The sequence below is a fragment of the Jaculus jaculus genome, chromosome 4 (assembly GCF_020740685.1).
Source record: "Jaculus jaculus isolate mJacJac1 chromosome 4, mJacJac1.mat.Y.cur, whole genome shotgun sequence".
Taxonomy (NCBI): domain Eukaryota; kingdom Metazoa; phylum Chordata; class Mammalia; order Rodentia; family Dipodidae; genus Jaculus; species Jaculus jaculus.
In genome coordinates, this window is record NC_059105.1 from 37,840,312 (window position 1) to 37,862,503 (window position 22,192).

General features: G+C 43.4%; 1 protein-coding gene and 1 non-coding gene across 2 annotated transcripts in view; both read left to right on the forward strand.

Moving 5' to 3' along the window:
• Positions 1–11,905, forward strand: part of Sumo1 (small ubiquitin like modifier 1) — a 31,372-nt gene extending 19,467 nt beyond the window's left edge. The window contains exons 2-5 of the mRNA XM_045147668.1: positions 2,235–2,309; positions 3,423–3,500; positions 5,548–5,619; positions 11,080–11,905. Of these exons, the coding sequence (XP_045003603.1) occupies positions 2,235–2,309; positions 3,423–3,500; positions 5,548–5,619; positions 11,080–11,148 (294 nt within the window). The 3' untranslated portion in view covers positions 11,149–11,905. The remainder of the gene's footprint in view (positions 1–2,234; positions 2,310–3,422; positions 3,501–5,547; positions 5,620–11,079) is intronic.
• Positions 11,906–17,525: 5,620 nt separating this feature from the next.
• Positions 17,526–17,641, forward strand: LOC123460332. Its single transcript, XR_006636897.1, has one exon. It is a non-coding gene; the product is annotated as a U5 spliceosomal RNA (small nuclear RNA).
• Positions 17,642–22,192: the final 4,551 nt, after the last annotated feature.

The window sequence follows — 22,192 nt, forward strand, 5'->3', positions numbered from 1 at the left end:
TTAAGTGAGCATGAGACTGTTGGTCTGGTCCTGTAGTGGTTTGGAAGTGGGAGGAGGTCACCACAATGAATTCTATGGATGGCTTGTTTGGGGAAATATCAAATCCCAGTGTTATGAAATTGAAGAAATCTCATTTTTTCTCCTTCAGCTGTATTTTCTTATATTTTTTTTGTAAGCAGAGAGAGGAAGAGAGAAAGAGAAGGAATGGGCATGCCAGGGCATCTTGCCACTATTGAATTCCAGAAACACATGCCGCTTTGTGCATCTGGCTTTACGTGGGTGCTGGGGATTTGAACCCAGTCTGTCAGTTACAAGCAAGTGGCTTTAATGGCTGAGCCATCTAAGCCCCTATTTCTTTTAGTTTTTTGAGGTAGAGTCTCACTGTAGTCCAGGCTGACCTGAAATTTAGTATGTAATCTCAAGGTGGCCTTGAACTCATGGTGATCCTCCTACGTCTGGCTCCAAAATGCTAGGATTAAATGTGTGGCATCATGCATGGCCTTAAAAAATAGTTTTATTTATTTGAGAGAGAAAGAGGTAGATAGAGAATGAGTGCACCAGGGCCTTCTGCCATTGCCAGTGAACTCCAATGTGCCACTTTGCATCTGGCTTTATGTGGGTACTGGGGAATCAAACCTGTGTCTTTAGTCTTTGCAGGCAAGCGCCGTAACCCCTGAGCCATCTTCCAGCCCCAAAACTGACTTTATAAAATGAGTATACTGGAGAGATGGCTCGGGATACGGCGCTTGCCTGTGAAGCCTGAGTACGTAGGTTCAATTCTCCAGGTCCCACGTAAGCCAGATGCACAAGGTGGCACATGCATCTGGAGTTCGTTTGCAGTGGCTAGAGGCCCTGATGCAGCCATTCTCTCTCTCCTCTTCCGCTCTCTGTCTCAAATAAATAAATAAAAATAAAAATACTTACAAAAACTTGAGTATATTAGGCCAGTATTTTGCTACTTGATTTTTCTTTCTAAAGAGCCTTTGCTTGAGCTTGTGGTAATGTTAATTTATATATCTTCGTATACTAATTTCATACCTGGGGTAAATGCTCTGAGATTATTTGGAATTCAGAATGTTTTGCTAAGAATTTATGGAGCGAGAGGTAGGAGAGGTGGCTTAGTGGTTAAGCACTTGCCTGTGAAGCTTAAGGACCCTGGTTCGAGGCTTGATTCCCCAGTACCCTTAAGCCAAATGCACAAGGTGGTGCGTGCATGTGGAGTCCTTTTGTAGTGGCTGTAGACCTTGATGTGCCCATTCTCCCTCTGTCTCTTTGTCTCTCTCAAATTAATAAATAAAAATCAACAAAAAATTAAAAAAAGAATTTATGGAGCTATAGGGGTTGCTTAGTGGTTAAGAGCACTTCCTGTGCAAGCATGAGTTCCTGAGGAGGCCTGAGAGGATGCTATGAGTTTGAGCCCAAGGACCCATGTAGATAGCTGGCTGTGGCCACAAGTCCATGTAACCCTAGTCTCATAGGGGAGCAGAGACCCAAGAATAACTGGAGCTCATGAAAATTAATGGCAAGCTGTGGGATCAGTAGCAGGCTCCCTTAGTCCCAGCACTAGGAAGGCAGAGGTAGGAGGACTGAGTTCCAGGCCAGTCTGAGACTGCATAGTGAATTCCAGATCAGCCTGGGTTAGAGTGCAGACCTACCTGGGGGCAGGGGTTGGGGGGAGCAAGGAGGATGAAAGGATGAACTCTTTCCCAATAAGAGGATTTGACTGTATGTAGATAGGGCGGTTCCAAATTGCTACCCTGACCAGCAGCATTAATGACACCTGTAACTTACTACAGAGGAATTCTTCAGACCTGTCTGTCCCTCCTGAATATAATTCTGGGAGTGGGGCTCAACAGTTTGTCATAACAAGTCTTTCAGGTGACTTTGATGGTAAAGTTTAGACCCTTATGGGATATCGTGATAAAAAGAGATGCTAACTGATTTCTAGTGAACAGAGGTTTGGAGAATTGACTAGTGGAGAAATAAAGCTCAGTCTCCCATGCAGATTCTGCACCCTAGGAGGAAGTAACAGGTGCTTGTAAGTGACAGTTTCCCCCCTCCTCCCCAAGATAGGGTCTTGCTATATAGCTCAGGCTGACCTGGAATTCACTATGTAGTCTCAGGTGGCCTTGAAGTCACTGTGGCCCTCCTACCTTTGCCTCCCGAGTGCTGGGATTAAAGGCACGCACCACCATGCCTGGTTTAGGAATTTTTAATCTTGAAATTTCTTTCAGGAGGCAAAACCTTCAACTGAGGACTTGGGTGATAAGAAGGAAGGAGAATACATTAAACTAAAAGTTATTGGACAGGTGAGTTTATTGTTTTTCTCTCTTTGACTTTTCCTCTATGAAGGTTGCATTTTCACTTACTATCTATGCACCTCTTAGGGAAATGGATGATACCCTTCTGTTGTTTGTTTGTTTGTTTTGAAACAGGGTCTTTGTAGTCCAGATTGACTTCAAACTCCTGACTCTGCTGCCTCCACCTCCCTATTATTGAGATTGAGATAGTATGTGCCACTGTGTACTTGGTGCTGTTACTGTTTTTCTTTTTCTTTTTTCTTTTTTTTTGAGGTAGGGTCTCACTCTAGCCTAGGCTCACCTGGAATTATCAGGGTGGTCTTGAACTCAGTGATCCTCCTACCTCTGCCTCCCGAGTGCTGAGATTAAAGGCATGTGCCACCACTCCCAGCTATTTATGTTTTTTAAAAATTATTTATTTGTAAGCAGAGAGAAGACAGAGAGAAAGAGAGAAAATTGGTGCTGCAGGGCCACTAGCTACTGCAAAAGAACTCCAGATACATGCACTGCGGTGTGTATCTGGCTTTACATGGGTTTTGGGGAATCAAACCTGGGTCTTTGAAGGCAAGCCCCTTAGCCACTGTGCAATCTCTCCAGTCTTGACCCTTGATTTTTTTTTTTTTTTTGTTTGTTTGTTTGTTTGTGTTTGTTTTTCGAGGTAGGGTTTCACTGTAGCCCAGACTGACCTGGAATTCAGTATGTAGTCTCAGGGCAGCCTTGAACTCACGGTGATCCTCCTTCCTCTGCCTTTTGAGTGCTGGGATTAAGGTTTTTATCACTAGAGATGGTGTTTTGAATCAGAGTTCCCTCATAAACTCATGTGTTCTGAATGCTTGGTCCCCACTTGATGGCAGTTTGGGAGATGGAGCCTTGCTGGAGGAAGTGTATATGCCTCATCTGTAGCTGATAAGGCCTAATTAAATAATTTTGTTCAAGCAAAGTAAATAGCTTATAGAAAGAAGAATAATTGCTGGTGGGCATGTTAGTGCACGCCTTTAATCCCAGCACTGTTTGAGGCCATCCTGAGACTATATAATGAATTCCAGATCAGCCTGGGCTAGAGTGAGACGCTACCTCAAAAAACAAAAATAAATAATAATTGCTTCCCCTTTATCCCCGTAGGATAGCAGTGAGATTCACTTCAAAGTGAAGATGACAACACATCTCAAGAAACTCAAAGAATCATACTGTCAAAGACAGGTTTGTGGTTTGTATATTAATGGTATTAAATACAACTGTCTTCCATAAAGGTTTTTTCCCCTTTTTTTGTTGTTTTGAAGTAGGCTAGTATTCTTTATTAATATTAAATCCTCATAGACTCTAACATTCATAAATTAGGTGACTAAATCTATATATAATTCCTTGAATCTACCTGATTCAAACTTTGGCTCTACCACTGTCTTACTTGGGGCAAATTACTTAGCCTTTATTTGTTTTGTTTTGTTTTTTTGAGGTAGGGTCTCACTCTGGCTCAGGCTGACCTGGAATTAGCTATGTAGTCTCAGGGTGGCCTTGAACTCATGGTGATCCTCCTACTTATGCCTCCCGAGTGCTGGAATTAAAGGTGTGCACCACCACATCTGCCTTTTATATTGGTTTTTCTTAAAAAGTTTTTTATTTATTTGAGAGGGAGAAAGAAGAAGGGGCAAATAGAGAAAATAGGTGCACCAGCGCCTCTAGCCACTGCAAAGGAACTCCAGACACATGCACTGCCATGTGCATGTGCATCTGGATATTTATGTGGATCCTGGGGAATCAAACCTGGGTCCTTTGGCTTTCTAGGCAAGCACCTTAACCACTAAGCAATCTCCCTAGCCCTTACTTAGCCTTTTCTAAGTCTGGGCTAGCGTGAGACCCTACCTTGGAAGAAACCAAAAATAAATAAATAAAATATGTAGGGCAGGAGAGATCACTTAGTGGTTAAAGTGTTTGCCTGCAAAGCCTAAGGAGCTAGGTTTGATTCCCTAGTACCCACGTAAGCCAGATGCACAAAGTGGTACATGCATCTGAAGTTCATTGGCAGTAGCTAGAGGCCCTGGTGCACCTACTTTCTCTATTTGTCCCTTTCTCCCTCTTAAATAAATAAATAAAATATTTATTTAGCAAAAAACACACAGGCGGGGCTGGAGAGATGGCTTAGTGGTTAAGGCATTTGCCTGCAAAGCCAAAGGATCTTGGTTCGATAACCCAGGACCCACGTAAGCCAGATGCACAAGGGGGCGGGGTACATGCATCTGGATTTCATTTGCAGTGGTGGGAGGCCCTGCGCTCCCATTCTCTCTCCCCCTCTCTTTCTCAAATAAAAATAAAGTCAAAACAAAATACACATTAAATGTTTTCTTTCTTTCTTTTTAGTTTTTTCAAGATAGGGTCTCACTGTAGCCCAGGCTGCCCTGGAATTCACATGTAGTTTCAGGTTGTCCTTGAACTCACGGTGATCCTCCTACCTCTGCCTCCTGAGTGCTGGGATTAAAGGCGTGCGCCACCATGCCCCGCAATGTTTTCATTTTTATTATTGACAACTTCCATAATTATAGACAATAAACTGTGATAATTCCCCCAACACAATTTCCCATTCACAACTCCACTCTCCATCATATCCTCTCCCCCTCTCAGTCTCTTTTATTTTGATGTCATCATCTTTTGCTCCCATTGTACTGGTCTTATGTTGATAATGCCAGGCACTGCGAGGTCATGGACATCCAGGCCATTTTGTATCTGAAAGAGTATGTTGTAAAGGAGTCCTATCCTTTTGGCTCTTACATTCTTTCCAGCACCTCTTCCACAATGGACCCTGAGCCTTGGAAGGTATGGTTGATGTTTCAGTGCTGAGATTAAAGGCATGTGCCACCACACTTAGCCTGTGTAGCTTTTAAGGCTTCCTTGCTTGCTTTTGTTCATCAAAGTTCCTGGTATGTCTTCTGAGATTTTTTTTTTAATGAATTTATTTGAGAGAGACAGAGCAAGAGAGTGAGAATGGGTGTTCTTAGGTCTCCAGCCTGTAAATGAACTCTAGATGCATGTGCTACCTTGTGCATCTGACTTGCATGGGTGCTGGGGAAATTGATCCTGGGTCCTTTGGCTTTGCAGGCAAGCGCCTTAACTGCTAAGCCATCTCTCCAGCCCTAAGGTTTATACACACACACACACACACACACACACACACACACATATACATACATACATACATACATACATACATACATACATACATACATACTTATATGTAGTTTTCCTCCTCTTTTAGGGCGTTCCAATGAATTCACTCAGGTTTCTCTTTGAAGGTCAGAGGATTGCTGATAATCATACTCCAAAAGAAGTAAGTATAATGTCTTCCTGAATTAAAAAATAATTATAAGTATTGGGAGGGGCAGGATCCCATTCTAGTCCAGGTTGATCTGGATCTTACTCTATAGCCCAGGCTGGCCGCAGACTCACAGTGATCCTCTCACCTCAGCTTCCCACCCAGGTGCTGGATTTAAAGTTTAATGCCTCCAATCTTGGCATTTAAGTTTTATTGATGTATTTATAAGTGTGTGTGTGTTTGTACAAGCATGCAAGGGTCTTTTGCCTCTGCAAATGAACGGTAGATGCATGTGCCACTTTGCATCTGGCTGTATGTGGGTGCTGGGAAATTGAGCCCAGGATGGCAAGCTTTGCAAGCAAGTACATTTAACCACTGAGTCATCTTTCCAGTCCCTGAATAAAATTTTTTTCTCTTTTTTTAAGTTTTTCAAGGTAGTGTCTCACTCTAGCCCAGGCTGACCTGGAATTCACTATATGGTCTCAAGGTGTCCTTGAACTCAAAGCAATCCTTCTACCCCATTTTTATTTATTTGTTTTTGAGGCGGGGGTCTTATTCTAGCTCAGGCTGACCTGGAATTATGTAGTCTCAGGGTGGCCTGGAACTCATGGCTATTACTTCTGCCTCCCGAGTGCTGGGATTAAAGGCATGCACCATGCTGGGCAATAAAATGTAAATAGGGGACTGTGGAGATGGTTAAAGCACTTAAAGGGGCTTGCTCACAAAGCCTATTGGTTCAGGTTCAGTTCTCTAGTACCCACATAAAGCCAGATACACAAAGTGATGCATGGCATGGGCCTGGAGTTCTTTTGCATGGGTAAGAGGCCCTGGTGTGCCCATAATTAGTCTTTTTCTCTGTCTATCAAATAGTAAATAAATATGTAAAGCTAGTTCTTTTTTTCATCAGAACAATTGTGTTTACTGTAATAAAACTTGTTTTTTGAATATTTGCTGATTTAAGTGGTCAGAGAGAGAAAATAATATTGGATTCCCTGCTCCCCCCCCCCCCCGGTTTTGGTAGGATCTCACTTTAGCTCAGGCTGACCTAGAATTCACTATGTATTCTCAGGGTGGTCTTGAACTCACTGTGGTCCTCCTACCTTCGCTTCCAAGTGCTGGGATTAAAGAAATGCGTCACCATTCCCGGCCCTCTCACATATTTTTTGTTTTTAAACTTTATTTTTATTTATTTATTTGAGAGAGAGAGAACGAGCACACCAGTGCCTGTAGCCACAGCAAATGAACTCCAGACACATGCACCCCTTGTGCATCTGGCTTACATGGGTTCTGGGGAATCCTTTGGCTTTGCAGGCAAACTTCTTAACCTCTAAGCCATCTCTTCAGCCCTATTTTTATTTTTTTATTATTATTATTTTTTTCATTTTTTATTTATTTATTTGAGAGCAACAGACACAGAGAGAAAGACAGATAGAGGGAGAGGGAGAGAATGGGCGCGCCAGGGCTTCCAGCCACTGCAAACGAACTCCAGACACGTGCGCCCCCTTGTGCATCTGGCTAACGTGGGACCTGGGGAACCAAGCCTCGAACCGGGGTTCTTAGGCTTCACAGGCAAGCGCTTAACCGCTAAGCCATCTCTCCAGCCCTCAGCCCTATTTTTAAATTTTTGTTGTTGTTTATTTTTATTTATTTGAGAGCAACAGACAGAGAAAGGCAGAAACGAGAGAGAGTGGGTGTGCCAGGACCTCCAGCCACTGCAAACAAGCTCCAGACACGTGCACCCCCTTATACACCTGGCTTAATGTGAGTCCTAGGGAATCAAGCCTCTAACTGGGGTCCTTAGGCTTCACAGGCAAGAGCTTAACCGCTAAGCCATCTCTCCAGAACCTCCCCCCTTTTTTTTGGTGGTGGTTTTTCTAGGTAGGGTTACGCTCTAGGTCCAGGCTGACCTAGAACTCACTATAAAGTCTCAAGGTGGCCTTGAACTCATGGCGATCCTCCTACCTCTACCTCCCAAGTGCTGGGATTAATGGCGTGTGCCACCACACCATGGTAAATATTTTGTTTTTATTTATGTATTTGACAGAGAGAAAGGGGGAGGGGGGGAGAGAATGGGCGCACCAGGGCCTCCAGCCACTGCAAACAAACTCCAGATGCGTGTGCCACCTTGTGCATCTGTCTTAACATGGGTCCTAGGGAATTGAACCTGCATCCTTTGGCTTTGCAGGCATACGTCTTAACTGCTAAACCATCCATCCAGCCCTCATATATATTTTTAAAAGGACCAATAAAATAAGGGAGTAGAAATTGGGATTGATATTAACATTGTTAAAAGTCACCTATGACATCTTTTTTTTTTAAATTATTTATTTATTTATTTGAGAGCGACAGACACAGAGAGAAAGACAGATAGAGGGAGAGAGAGAGAATGGGCGCGCCAGGGCTTCCAGCTTCTGCAAACGAACTCCTGATGCGTGCCCCCCTTGTGCATCTGGCTAACGTGGGACCTGGGGAACCGAGCCTTGAACCAGGATCCTTAGGCTTCACAGGCAAGCGCTTAACCGCTAAGCCATCTCTCCAGCCCAGGCAGTGTATTTTTGAGTAGATTACAACACTGATGATGTGTGCTGAGACAACAGTGTACCTCTGCCTTCAGAGTACTGGGATTAAAGACATGTGCCACCACACCCTACTGGAAATCAGGGAGTTTTGTTTGTTTTCTTCCAGGTAGTCTCTCTCTCTTGCTCAGGTTGACCTGGAACTCTGTAGCCTTGAACTCACAGCAATCCTACCCTGGCCTCCTTTGTCTTGGAATTAAAGATATGCACCACCATGTCCAATGCAAACAGTATTCTATTTTCACCTGCCTCCAGATTTTTAAAAAAAAAATTATTTTTTTATAATTAGCAACTTCCATGATTGTAAACAATATCCCATGGTAATTCCCTCTCTTCCCCCAACTTTCCCCTTTGAAACTCCATTCTCCATCATATCCCCTCCCCATCTCAATCAGTCTTTTATTTTGATGTCATGATCTTTTCCTCCTTTTATGATGGTCTTGTGTAGGTAGTGTCAGGTACTGTGAGGTCATGGATATCCAGGCCATTTTGTGTCTGGGGGGAGCACGTTGTAAGGAGTCCTACCCTTCCTTCGGCTATTACACTCTTTCTGCCACCTCTTCCGCAGTGGACCCTGAGCCTTGGAAGGTGTGATAGCGATATTTCAGTGCTGAGCACTCCTCTGTCACTTCTTCCCAACACTGTGATGCCTTCTGAGTCACCCTAAGGTTGCTGCCATCTGAAAAGAGAAGGTTCTCTACCAAAAGTGAGAATAGCATTAATATATAGGTATGAACCTTAAGAGAAGTGTTTACTGGGCAGTTTGATGAGCATAGGCTAGACAACAGCTGACATTACAACCCTAGGGCTCATGACTACCCCTCTTTTAGGTTTTCAGTGTCAGGGATGTATTCCCTCCCATGGAATGCGCCTCCAGCGCAGTTAGAGGGCAGTTGGTTTCCACCATGACAGATGTGCCGCTTTTGCACCCGTTGGCTCATTTGGCCTGTTTGGCCAAATATAAAACTTGCAGTGTCCACTGTTGGGTGTCTTCACTGGTGATTTCTCTCTTTCCCATTGAGCTGCATGCAGTGTGGCTTTTTCCAGCTTTCTATCAGCTGGCCTACATGGAGGAAGTTTTTAGCTCAGTTCCAGCAGGATTTCTCAGTGACCTTGCAGCCCAAGTATGTGGAGCCTTCAGCAATAGGGTCATCTTTTCTTGGTGGGAAACCAAGGGCCTTAGCAATGGCCTATAATATTTTGGGGGCATCAGGGACCTCTCTGGCCAACAACTCACTGGAAGGTATCCCATATCTGGCACTGAAAATTTTCTACTAACAATCTATGGCTCCTGTGTATTCCATTGTCCAAAAAAGTAGGTTTCCATATGATCTACTTATATCCTCTTAGAGTTTGATTAGCCTCCCTCCATCTTTCCTTTACTCAGTCTCTTCCCCTGACCTCACTTAGGCCTTTTCACCCCCATTAATCTGTTCTACTTACATAATATACAATACCATCCTACTAAGTCCCCCCTCCCTTCTTTTCTATTCCCTTTATATCTCTTTTCTAGTTTACTAGCTTCTGCTAGTGAGTTTTTTTCCTACTCACACAGAAGTCCAATCATCTGTAGCTAGGATCCACATATGAGAGAGAACCTGTGACGTTTGGCTTTCTGGGCCTGTGTTACCTCACTTACTATAATCCTTTGCAGAGACATCCATTTTCCTGCAAATTTTATAAACTTCATTTTTCTTTACTGCTGAGTAGAACTCCATTGTATAAATGTGCCATACATTCATTATCCACTCATCAGTTGAGGGACATCTAGGCTGGTTCCATTTCCCAGCTACTGTGAATTGAGTGGCAATAAACATGTTTGAGCAAGTGTCTCTAAAGTAATGAGATGAGTCCTTAGGATATATGCATAGGAGTGCTATAGCTGGGTCCTATGGTAGATCTATTTTTAACTGTCTTAGGAACTTCCACACTGATTTCCACAATGGCTGGGCCAGGTTGCATTCCCTCCAGCAGTGTAGAAGTGTTCTTTTTCCACATCCTTACCAGCATTTATGATCATTTGTTTTCATGATGTTAGCCAATCCGACAGGAGTGAGATGAAATCTCAGCATAGTTTTAATCTGCATTTCCCTGATGACTAGGGGATGTAGAGCATTTCTTTTAAATGTGTCTTTCTGTTGTTGTTTATTCTTATTTATTTATTTATTTGAAAGCAAAAGAGAGAGAGAGAGAATGAGAGTGGGCGCACCAGGGCCTTTGGCCACTGTAAATGGACTCCAGATGCTTGCGCCCCTTCGTGCTTCTGGCTAACGTGGGTCTTGGGTTATCGAGCCTAGAACCAGGGTCCTTAAGCTTCACAGGCAAGTGCTTAACTGCTAAGCCATCTCTCCAGCCCTAGAGCATTTTTTTAGATGTTTATATGCTATCCATATTTCTTCTTCTTACTTTTTTTTTTAAAAGGTGGGGACTTGCTCTAGTTCTGGCTGATATGGAATTCACTAGTTGTCTCAGGCTGGCCTTGAACTCTCTCACACTCGGCTCTCAATTTTGTTTTTATTTGAGACAGGGTTTCACTGTAGTTCAAGCTGATGTTGATCTGACCTAGTCCCAGACTGTAATTCTCCTATCTCTGCCTCCCAGGAGAGAGGGTTGGGGAGGGAAGGAATATGGGTGTGCATCCGGCCACTGTAACCAACTCCAGACACATGTGCATCTGGCTTATATGGGTTCTGGGCAACTGAGCTTAGTTTGGGCTTTGTAGGCAAGTGCCTTAGCCGCTAAGCCCTCTCTCCAACCCCAAGAATAGGATTTTTAGTCTGTAATTAATTATAGATCATATTTATATGTTTTTTGTACTTTAAAGTAGTGGCCACCTAATTATGGCCGATATAAAAATAGTGCTTTTCTTTTCTGTTAATGTATTTTTCTCTTCTTACAGCTGGGAATGGAGGAAGAAGATGTGATTGAAGTTTATCAGGAACAAACGGGGGGTCACTCAAGGGTTTAGTTATTTTTATTTTTTCTTTCCCCTCAATCCTTTTTTATTTTTAAAAACTAGTTCTTTTGTAATGTGGTGTTCAAAACAAGATTGAATACGGGCACTCCACCTCTTTAGAACATACCGTGATTTGAATCCTAGTGTTCAATATTCATCACTGGTTGTTTTCATTGAGCTGATTTTTAGTGATCAGACCTCAGCCCCCTTCATGTTGCCTTCTCCTTGTTAAAACTCCATGTGTGCTCAGAGAGGCTCCTTTTTCAGGACTGCATTTTCAGGTTTGTGGTGATAAGTAGATCGACCAATTTGAACATTCGTAATGACCTTCCAGTTGGCCCTGAAGCTGTAGCATGAGATTGCTTCACTCCTGGACTATGATTTTCAGTGGGAGATGGAAGTTTTTCAGAGAACTGAACTGTGGGAAAATGACTTTTCCTCAACTTGAAGCTACTTTTAAAATCTGAGGGTCTGGACCAAAAGAAGAGTATCAAGTTTGGAGTCAAGTGACAGACACAATGAGGTCATGACTAACTCCAAAGATGGCTTTACTGAGAAAGAAAGCATTTTAACATGAAAGAGATCCTGTCAGAAGATCCAGAGAAGTTCTAATTTTCATTAGCAGTTAATAAAGTTACTCATGCCGAAGTGTATACAAGAACACTGTTCTTTTTGATTTTATTTGTACTTCTTGGCCTGGGATATGGGTTTTCAATGGACACTGTCTGTACCAGCTTCATGGAAATAAACAATATTTGTAAAAACCGTACTAATACGCCTTTTATTTTGGTTACATAAGAAGAAAAGATGAAAATGCCTAAAATAAGGTTTTCTTGCACATGATAAAAATATTTCTTTAGGACTGTTCAGTGATGGCCATAGTGACTTTGAAGCAATGAAAGTTACTGGAGTGCCTTCTGAATCAAACATTTAAATAAGGTCACAGTACCTTTCCAGGTACTCAGTGTTTTGGTTTTTAAAATCTTGATATTCCTAGTTGGTGCATATATAATACAGTTAACCCAATAACTGAATAAATGGATATACCAAAAATTCTTTTTTTAAAGATTTTTATTCATTTATTTGAGAGTGACAGAAAGAGGCAGAAAGAGAGAGAGAGAGAGAATTGGGCGTGCCAGGGCTTCCAGCCACTGCCAATGAACTCCAGACGCGTGCGCCCCCTTTGTGCATCTGGCTAACGTGGGTCCTGGGGAATTGAGCCTTGAACCGGAGTCCTTATGCTTCACAGGCAAGTGCATAACCGCTACGCCATCTCTCCAGCCCTACCAAAAATTCTTAATTGACTTGTTTTGATAATAGCTTTGTGGTAAAGTGCTTACTTAGCAAAGCCCTGGCTCCCACCCAAGCACCAGTGCCTAAACAACAACAACAAAAAGCCAGGTGTGGTGGTGCCCACCTTTAATCCCAGCACTTGGGAGGCAGAGGTAGGAGGATTGCCATGACTTTGAGGCCACTCTGAGACTGAATTCCAGAAACTCTACCTCAAAAATCAAAACAAGAAATAGAAACAGTTTTCAAAATGTTCTCTGCTTGGGCTGGAGAGATGGCTTAGCGGTTAAGCGCTTGCCTGTGAAGCCTGAGCACCCCGGTTCGAGGCTTGATTCCCCAGGACCCACGTTAGCCAGATGCACAAGGGACACACGCTTCTGGAGTTCGTTTGCAGTGGCTGGAAGCCCTGGCGCGCCCATTCTCTCTCTCCTCCTCCTGTCACTCTCAAATAAAATTTTTAAAAAAAGTTTTCTGCTTAAGTTAAGGTTTGTTATATATTCTTTTGATACTAAATCTTAGCCACAAGGCCGAGAAGTGATCCCTTTGATTTCTTTAATTTTAAATTGTTTATTTATTTGAGAGAGGATTGTTTATTTGAGAGAAAGAGGGAGAGAATGAATGGGTGCCAGGGCCTCCAGTTACTGCTAACGTACTCCAGATGCATGTGCCACCTTGTGCATCTGGCTTATGTGGGTCCTATAGAATCAAATCGGGGTCCTTTGGCTTTGCAGGCAAAAGCTTTAACCGTTAAACTATCTCTCCATACTCCTTTTTGTTTCAAGGTAGGGTCTTCTAGCCCAGGCTGACCAGGAATTCACTATGTAGTCTCAGGCTGCCCTTGAACTCCCAGCACTTTGCTTTTAGCCTTCTGAGTGCTGGGATTAAAGGGGTGCTCCCCCCACTCAACTTTTTCTTCCTTTTATTTATTTTCAAGAAGAGAAAAAGAAGCTGGGCGTGGTGGTGCACGCCTTTAATCTCAGCCCTTGGAAGGCAGAGGTAGGAGGGTCACCATGAATTTGAGGCCACCCTAAGGCTACATAGTAAATTCCAGGTAAGCCTGGGCCAGAGTAAGACCCTACCTCCAAATAAAAAATTTTTTTTGTATTCTTTTTAAAAAAAATTTTAATATTGTACTCCTCTTAGGGGACTTTAATTCTTATGTAATTCAGTATATTTACGCATACAGTATATTTACACATGTACATAACCCAATTTTATGTTATCCCAAATACAGTGCTGACTACCCAAACATCTCAAGTGTACTTTATAAAACTTACAGTGTACATATCTTTCTCAAGTAACTTGTTGAACAAAAATAGATTGGCTTGATTCTACAAACTCATTTATTCCTAATTGAAAAATCACTTGTATAAATTAGAGCTTTTAGACTATTATCTGGCATTCATTATTCATTTAGTAGTGGCTGAGAATTGAGTCCAATTGTAGAAAATCCTCAAGAGATGCATTTTCTGTCAAGACTGAGTAACAGATCTAATTGGTTTACTTTTTATTTTTTATTTTTTTGAGAAAGAGAATGGGTGCGCCAGGGCCTTTCAGTCGCGTGCGCCCCCTTGTGGGCATGCACGGCATCGTGCGCTTACCATACAGTTGCTTCTGGCTCTACGTGGATTTTGGAGGATTGGAACAGGTGTTCTTAGATGTCACAGGTAAGTGCTTTAATTGCAAAACCATCTCTTCAGCCCTGATTGGTTTACTTCAGTTACATATTTACATGAGCATATAGCTTAGCATTTTAATTTTACTTGCATCTCTAAATGAAGGCTCTTGGCATTTAGGTGGTAGAACTTAGCTGCTGGAGAAGAAATTTGGGTTTTAGTTCTTTGGATTCTTTTCATTTTACTGCACTCTGACATGGTTGATCTAAGAATGTGCTTATTAGGTGTAGTGCTGATAACATAGATACTTCACAGCAAATAGTGCTTTGACCCTGGTTTTTGTTTTCGAGGTAGGGTTTCACTGTAGCCCAGGCTGACTTGGAATTCACTATGTAGTCTCAGGGTGGCCTCAAATTCATTGTGATCCTCCTCCCTCTGCTTCCCAAGCATTGGGATTAAAGGTATCTACCACCACACCCAGCTTGGCCCTTTTATTTCTATTTTACATAAAACAAGGGAAGTATATTAAGCACAGAAGCTAAGCGGGTTTAATAATAGCAGTATACAGTACAAATGGAGCTGAACTTCTGGGTTGTAGAGGTTCATCCTGTTGAAAGTAAATTTCTTCTGAGATTTTACTTGTGGACATTGTGATTGTTCATCTTCATTGGTAACTTGCCTGGGTTTAGAATCACCATGGAAACATGTGCCAGGGCCTCCAGCCATTGCAATGAACTCCAGATGCGTGCACCCCCTTGTACATTTGGCTTTTGTGAGTACTGGGGAATTGAACCTGGGTCCTTTGGCTTTGCAGGCAAGCCTCTTACGCTGCTAAGCCTTCTCTCCAGCATCCCAAGCTGCTTTTAGATAGTCTGTCCCAGCAATGAGAAAAGTGAGCAATAACTTTCTCATAAATATCCATCCAGAAGCAGCTTACGGAGGGAAAAGGTTTATTTTTGGCCTATGGTATCAAGGGGTTCCTTATGGTGGGAAGGTCTAGCAGGGGCAAAAGGCTGGCTCATATCCTCATGTGGGAGGAAGTAAAGCAAGCAGGCTCCATAATCTTACCAATCACCAACATCTTGTTGGGAATTAAGTATTCAAACACATGAGTCTGGGAGGGGGGATCTGACATTCAAACCACCACAGCAACTGGGAAAGAATAGAGTAGGACCAAAAGAAATTTCTGGGAAAATTCAGATTCTGTTTGGTTTAACATCCTTTTTTTAAAAAAAAAATTTTGTTTATTTTTATTTATTAGAGATTGACGGCAGAAAGAGGGAGAGAGAGAGAGAATGGGCGTGCCAGGGCCTCCAGCCACTGCAAACAAACTCCAGATGCATGTGCCATCTTGTGCATCTGGCTCACGTGGGTCCTGGGGATTTGAGCCTCGAATCGGGGCCCTTAAGCTTCATCACAGGCAAGCGCTTTACCACTAAGCCATCTCTCCAGCCCTCTTTTTTAAAAATTTTATTATTTTTAATACTTTTTTATTTGAGAGAGAGAGAGAATGGGCAAGTCTCAACTGCCAAGCCATCTCTTTAGTTCTTAACATTCGTTTGTATTATACATTTTGTTTGTAAAGCTCTCTGATCTCTTAAAGAGTATTCTGTGAAAGCTGGGTGTGGTGGCGCACGCCTTTAATCCCAGCACTTGGGAGGCGGAGATAGGAGGATTGCCGTGAGTTTGAGGCCACCCTGAGACTCCATCATAGTGAATTCCAGGTCAGTCTGGGCTAGAGTGAGACCCTACCTCTAGAAGAAAACAAAACAAAACAAAACAAAACAAAACAAAACAAGAAAGTATTCTGTGATATTTACTAAGTGGGATTTTTTCTTTTTCAGATAGATTCTAGCCCAGGTTAACCTCAGACCCATGGTGATCCTCCTATATCAGCTTCTCAAGTTCTGGGATTAAAGGTGTGAGCCACCACCTCCAGATGGGATGCTTGATTAGACATTGAAAGATGTTAACAATAAATTAGTAATTCAAACTTGCTGATAGGAATTCTCAGAACTTCCTTAGAAGGTGAGAGATGGGGAGGGGAGAAGCTAGTTACCTTTAGGGGGCACATTCTACTGTGCTACTGCACAAGAGGGTGGCAACAATCATCTCAAGGTACCATATGTTTCAGAAAGCTAGAAGAAAAGGATTTTGAAAGTTTTCAAAAGTAAGGATGTGATCAGCCAAGTGTGGTGGTGCATGCCTTTAATCCCAGCACTCGGGAAGGAGAGGTAGAAGGGTGTGAGAATTGAAGACAGCTAATGTTCCTTAAGCGATTTATGAAGTGATTACATTGTTCTATTTTGAGTTTAATTTTATTTATGTTTATTTTAGCTTCCTAAGTTTAGTTCCTCTTAGCTAATTCAAAATTATTTCGTGACAATTTCCATTTTCTTGATATCTGTTCCAAATACATTAACAGAAGTACATTGGGCATCCTGAAACCATTAGGTTTCTCAAACTGAAATTATGGAATTATAGGCAGTTTTGGCTAAAGCTTCTGAGTTTAGGTGGTTCTCGAGAACATAAAAGAACTTAAGCAAGTGAAGAGGTCAAACACTGAGTGTGGTGTGCAGGAGTGCTGGGAATGGAGGTTCTGGAGTGTGAAAGATCTTAGGTGTGGGTTGAGATAAACCACACGAGATGGAGCTAATTGGGCTCAGCCTGTAAGTTTATTGGAGAAGAAAGTTTTACTTTTCCATCAACACCTCTCAACTTACGTTTTGGTTTGCTTCTAGCCTTCTGGCCTGGGTATTTGCAGGAACTGGAAGTAAGAGTAAACCCACGGTCTGGAGATGTTCTGTGTCCACTGCAGGCCACTGGCCTCCTTAAGGAATTCTTGAAAATGAAGCTGTTTCTCCAAAGCAGCTCTATGCCTAAGGAGACAACCCACCCCCAGTTCCAAAAATGATTAAGCCCTCTAGAAACTGGTCTTGTAAGTTAGTAGAATTTTGGAACTGTATAGTTATCAGACTTGGACTACTGACTTTAGATTTAAGTGGAATCATACTCTGTTCATTTAGAATGTGTACATGTGAGGTCTGGGGGATCACGAGCTTCCTGTCAGAAAGGTGAAGGGGAGTCATGATTCCCAGCTCTTGTATTGCTGGAAGGGCTTCTCTTGCTTTAGAGGTGAGAAACAGGCCAGAACAGTTAAAGTACCTGGGCTGATATCACACAGATGCAGATGAAATAAAGTACTTTTTATTTATTTATTTATTTTTTTTAATATATTTTTTTAAAATTTTATTTATTTATTTGAGAGCGACAGACACAGAGAGAAAGACAGGTAGAGGGAGAGAGAGAGAGAATGGGCGCGCCAGGGCTTCCAGCCTCTGCAAACGAACTCCAGACGCGTGCGCCCCCTTGTGCATCTGGCTAACGTGGGACCTGGGGAACCGAGCCTCGAACCAGGGTCCTTAGGCTTCACAGGCAAGCACTTAACCGCTACGCCATCTCTCCAGCCCTAAAGTAAGTTCTATACTCTGGTTTCTCTTCTGATCGTATAAATCTTTTGCCTTTTACTAAAGATTTCCATGAAGAGGAATGACTCAGTCTAAACCCAGGTTTTTTTTTTTTTTTTTTTTTGAGGTAGGGTCTCACTCTAGCCCAGGCTGACCTGGAATTCACTATGTAGTCACAGGGTGGCCTTAAACTCATGATGATCCTCCTACCTCTGCCTTCCGAGTGCTGGGCTTAAAGGTAGGTGCTACCTTGCCCAACATTAAAAATGTTTTATTTTATTTATTTGAGGGGGGGGGGAGGGAATGAGAATGGGTGTGCCAGGACCTCTTGCCCTGTAAACGAACTCCAGACACGTGTCACCTTGCACATACATCTGGTTTACGTAGGTCCTAGGGAATTGAACCTGGGTCCTTCGACTTAGGAGGTATGTGCCTTAACTACTAAGCCATCTCTCCAGCCCCACCTTTTTTTGAGGTAGGGTCACACGTATTAGCTCAGGCTGACCTGGAATTCACTATGTAGTCTCATCCTTTTACCTCTGCCTCCCAAGTGCTGGGATTAAAGGCATGTTCCACCATGCTGGGCAAAACCCAATTTTTTGAGGTCTTGTGAAAGCAAGACTAAGAAATAGAAGAAAAAATAGGGGGAAAAAAAAGACGAAAAAGACACTGAGTTCTAATCCTTGGTGGAGTGAGGCTTCTCATCTACTTGCTTGGTTCTCTGCTCTCAGAGAGCTGAGTAGCCTTACATCATCACCTCATCACCTCTTCAATGACAGAGTTTTCTTCTCTTGGAAAGTTGGGGCTTTAAAATACTGCTTTTGGTCTCTTCTGTTGCTATGAGCATGAAGTCCATAATTTTTTTTATTTTTAGTTATTTATTATTTATTTTTATTTATTTATTTGAGAGCAACAGACACAGAGAGAAAGACAGGTAGAGGGAGAGAGAGAGAATGGGCACGCCAGGGCTTCCAGCCTCTGCAAACGAACTCCAGACACGTGCGCCCCCTTGTGCATCTGGCTAACGTGGGACCTGGGGAACCGAGCCTCGAACCAGGGTCCTTAGGCTTCACAGGCAAGCGCTTAACCACTAAGCCATCTCTCTAGCCCGAAGTCCATAATTTTGAAGCTGAGTTTTCCTAATGACTCATTTTGCAATTTACCAAGTAGCTGAAAAAGTCCAGGGGAGGAACAACTCAGGGTTAGTGAAAAGCCTTGGAGGTGTTCAGGCTGCTTTCTCTTTCTGGGCCTCTAAAGAGTATTATCTTGAGCAGGGCGTGGTGGCGCACACCTGTAATCTCAGCAAGCAGGAGGCAGAGGTAGGAGGATCGCTGTGAGTTTGAGGCCACCCTGAGACTACAGAGTGAATTCTAAGTCAGCCTGGGCTAGAGTGAGACCCTACCTCGAAAAACCAAAAAGAAAAAAAAAAAAAGTATTACCTTAAATTCAGCTTAGTATGTGCAAAGTGATACAATTCAAAGGGTAAAATGTTCATATTTATGGCTAGAGTCCAATAGTTTTCTGGATTGTGCCCACCTCTTTATCCTTCAAGGGTTTTGTGTGTTTTGAGACAGGCTCCAACTATTTAGCCTGGCTGGCCTTCAATGAGAGAGATCTTTCTACCCTAGTCTTCCCAGTATTTGGTATTACAGGCTTTGGCTATAGCATCCACTTGCCCTTCAGTTTATAATTCTAAAGCATAACTTGCTTTGACTAAGGGACATCCATGTACTAATTATAGAATACCTACTCTAAAGAGTATTGAAAGCACACTACTGAAGAAATGCTATCAAAGATGCAATGACCGTTACTATTACAGGAGAATCAAGAGGGATGGTGCTCCTGGCCCCCAATGACATACATTTTGTGCAGTTTCTTGTAATACTGACTCTCATCAGATGTAGTCTTAACCTACCTCTTTGACTTCATATAGAGCTATTGCTTATCTCATTACAGCTATACTGACCTTTTATTCTTCTAACATGTCAGTCTCATTTCTGACTGTTTATTTACCTGAACTTTTTATTTTATTTTATTTTATTTTTGGTTTTTCAAGGTAGGGTCTCACTCTGGTCCAGGCTGACCTGGAATTAACCCTGTCATCTCAGGGTGGCCTTGAACTCATGGCAGTCCTCCTACTTCTGCCTCCCAAGTGCTGGGATTAAAGATGTGCGCCACCACACCCGGCTAACTTTTTTTTTTACTATTACTAATTTAATGGTTTTTCGAGGTAAGGTCTCATCTAGCTTCCCCTTCCCATGTAATCTTAGAAGCAAATTCTCCAGATGAATATAAATTTCACTAGTCTTTTGCTAGCAAGCTTTTGTCTTTTTGAGGTAGGGTCTCGCTCTAGCTCAGGCTGACCTGGAATTCACTATGTAGTCTCAGGGTGGCCTTGAACTCATGGCGATCCTCCTACCTCTGCCTCCCGAGTGCTGGGATTACCGTGACTTTTATTTATTTATTTTTTTGCAGCAAAAGACTGGCTGTTTTGTGTGTTTAGGATTCCAAACAATGCTATAGGGGAAGGGAAACATTTGTACCAGCTGTGCCCTTGCCAGCTGTTGCCCAGCTATCCAGTACCTGGCTTGTTCCTGGCCTTGCTTCCTAGCCTCCTCCTGAGCCAGCCTGGCCGCTTCCTCCTCCTCTTGCCTCCTCTCGTCGGCTTCTAGCCGGGCCTTCTCTTCCGCCTGTCGCTTCTGCCGCTGGTACTCTAGTCGTTCCTCTTCAGCCATTTCCATGAAGCGTTTCTGTTCCTCTGCTAACTGCATTTTCAGTTCCTCCTGCCTTTGCCTCTCTGCCTCTGTGGAGCCGAAAGGAGTGGGCTCAGTATGGGGGTGTTACTAGAGAAAATGATATTCTCCTCCGCCTCTCAGATATGGGATTCTTGGGGTCTCCCAGGCTGCCAATCCTTGCGAGGTCATTTACTGATCCGAGTCCTTAGCAAGCACATTCTAGGGACAGTGCATTGTGCAGTTAATAAAAGGCCTTGGGGGCGGGGAGGGTGACTGGAGAGATGGCTTAGCGATTAAGGTACTTCCCTGCAAAGCCTAAGGACCCAGGTTTGATTCCCCAGTACCCACATAAGCCAGATGCACAAGGTGGCACATTCATCTGGAGTTTCTTTGCAGTAGCTAGAGGCCCTGGTGTGCCTATTCATTCTCTCTCTGTATCTGCCTCTTTCTCTGTTTCAAACACACACACACACACACACACACACACACACACACACACACACACACACACAGAGTCTTGGGGAAGGCTTTTCTGAGCCTAGCGAGTTCGTGGGCTGTGCAGTTTGTGGAGGACTGTCAGATCAGGTCTTTGCTCAGCTGACTGACCTGTCTAAAGAGCCAGCACCAGGAAGTGGCCTCAGCAGCACGTGCTGAACTTCCGATCTCTCCTTGACAAGTGCCGGAGAGAGGAGTACCTACTCAACACTTGCAGCGTCCCCTGTGACTGTCCTACCTGCCAGGGCAAGGAAACAAGGGGAAGGTGGGGCTCTGCCTTCTGCTTAGGCAGCTGCTGAGCAAAGTTGAAAGGGCAAAAGGGAGGGAGGCTCCCAAGTTAGCAGATTGCTGAACTGACAGTGGGACCTTGGAGCCATTTTCATCGGTCTTCCTTTCATATTCCAACCTTCGACAACACACTAAAGACATGCAATAACTACTTGGAGAAAATTAGCTTAAATATGCATGCAATGTGCTTTATATGATAAGGCTTAAGATATAAATAAGAGAACACTCATGGTGGGATTAAAGAGTTTGGATTTAGCTGGGCTTGGTGGTGGATGCCTTTAAGGTGGCAGGTAGGGAGGCAGAGGTAGAAGGATCACCATGAGTTCAAGGCCATCCTGAGACTACATAGTGAATTCCAGGTCAGCTGGGCTAGAGTGAGACCCTACCCTGAAAAACCAAAAGCAAGAAATAAAATAAAATAAAATAAAAAAGCTTGGTTTTATGCTGGGGAGATGGTTCAGCAGTTAAAGACACTTGTTTGCAAAGCTTGATGGCCTGGGGTTCAATTCCCCAGCAATCACATAGTTGGTGCAAAATGTTGCATGCATCTGTGATCCCAGGGTCAAGGGCGGGGTGTGTGTGTGTGGGGGGGGCGGGGAGGCAGAGTCCAGAGAATCCAAAGCTTTCAGGCCAGCGAGTCTGGCGTTGCTTTGCGGTCTTAAGTTCATTTCTAGCAGCAAGAGACCCTGTCTCAAAGAAAGTGGAGCCGACACCTCAAGTCCTCTGACTTCCACACCTGTGCTGTGGCACTTGCATGTGCACACACACGAATAGATCACAAACAAAGACATACAGGTTGATGGTGCTTTCTGAAAGAAAGCCCACTCCCCCCTTTTGCTCCCCCCTCCATAGATGGACAGTGCAAAGAACCCTCGACCTCTCACCAGCCCTCTCGGCTTCCTCTTGCTGCTTTTTTCTCTGTGATAACTGAAATCTCCTACGGAGCTCCTCTTGCTGGTGCCGGGCTCTCTCCTGGGCTGCCTGCAACTGGAGCTGGCGCCGTCTCTCTGCTTCCTCTTGCTGCTGCTGCTCTTCCTCCAGCCTCTGTTTTCTCATGCTGAGAAGAAAACGTACTGGAAAAATGACAGAGAACACTGGGCCAGCCAACTGGCATTGTCTGTGGGGGAAGCTTTACAGCCTACGGCCCCAGGAAGCATCCCTTCTG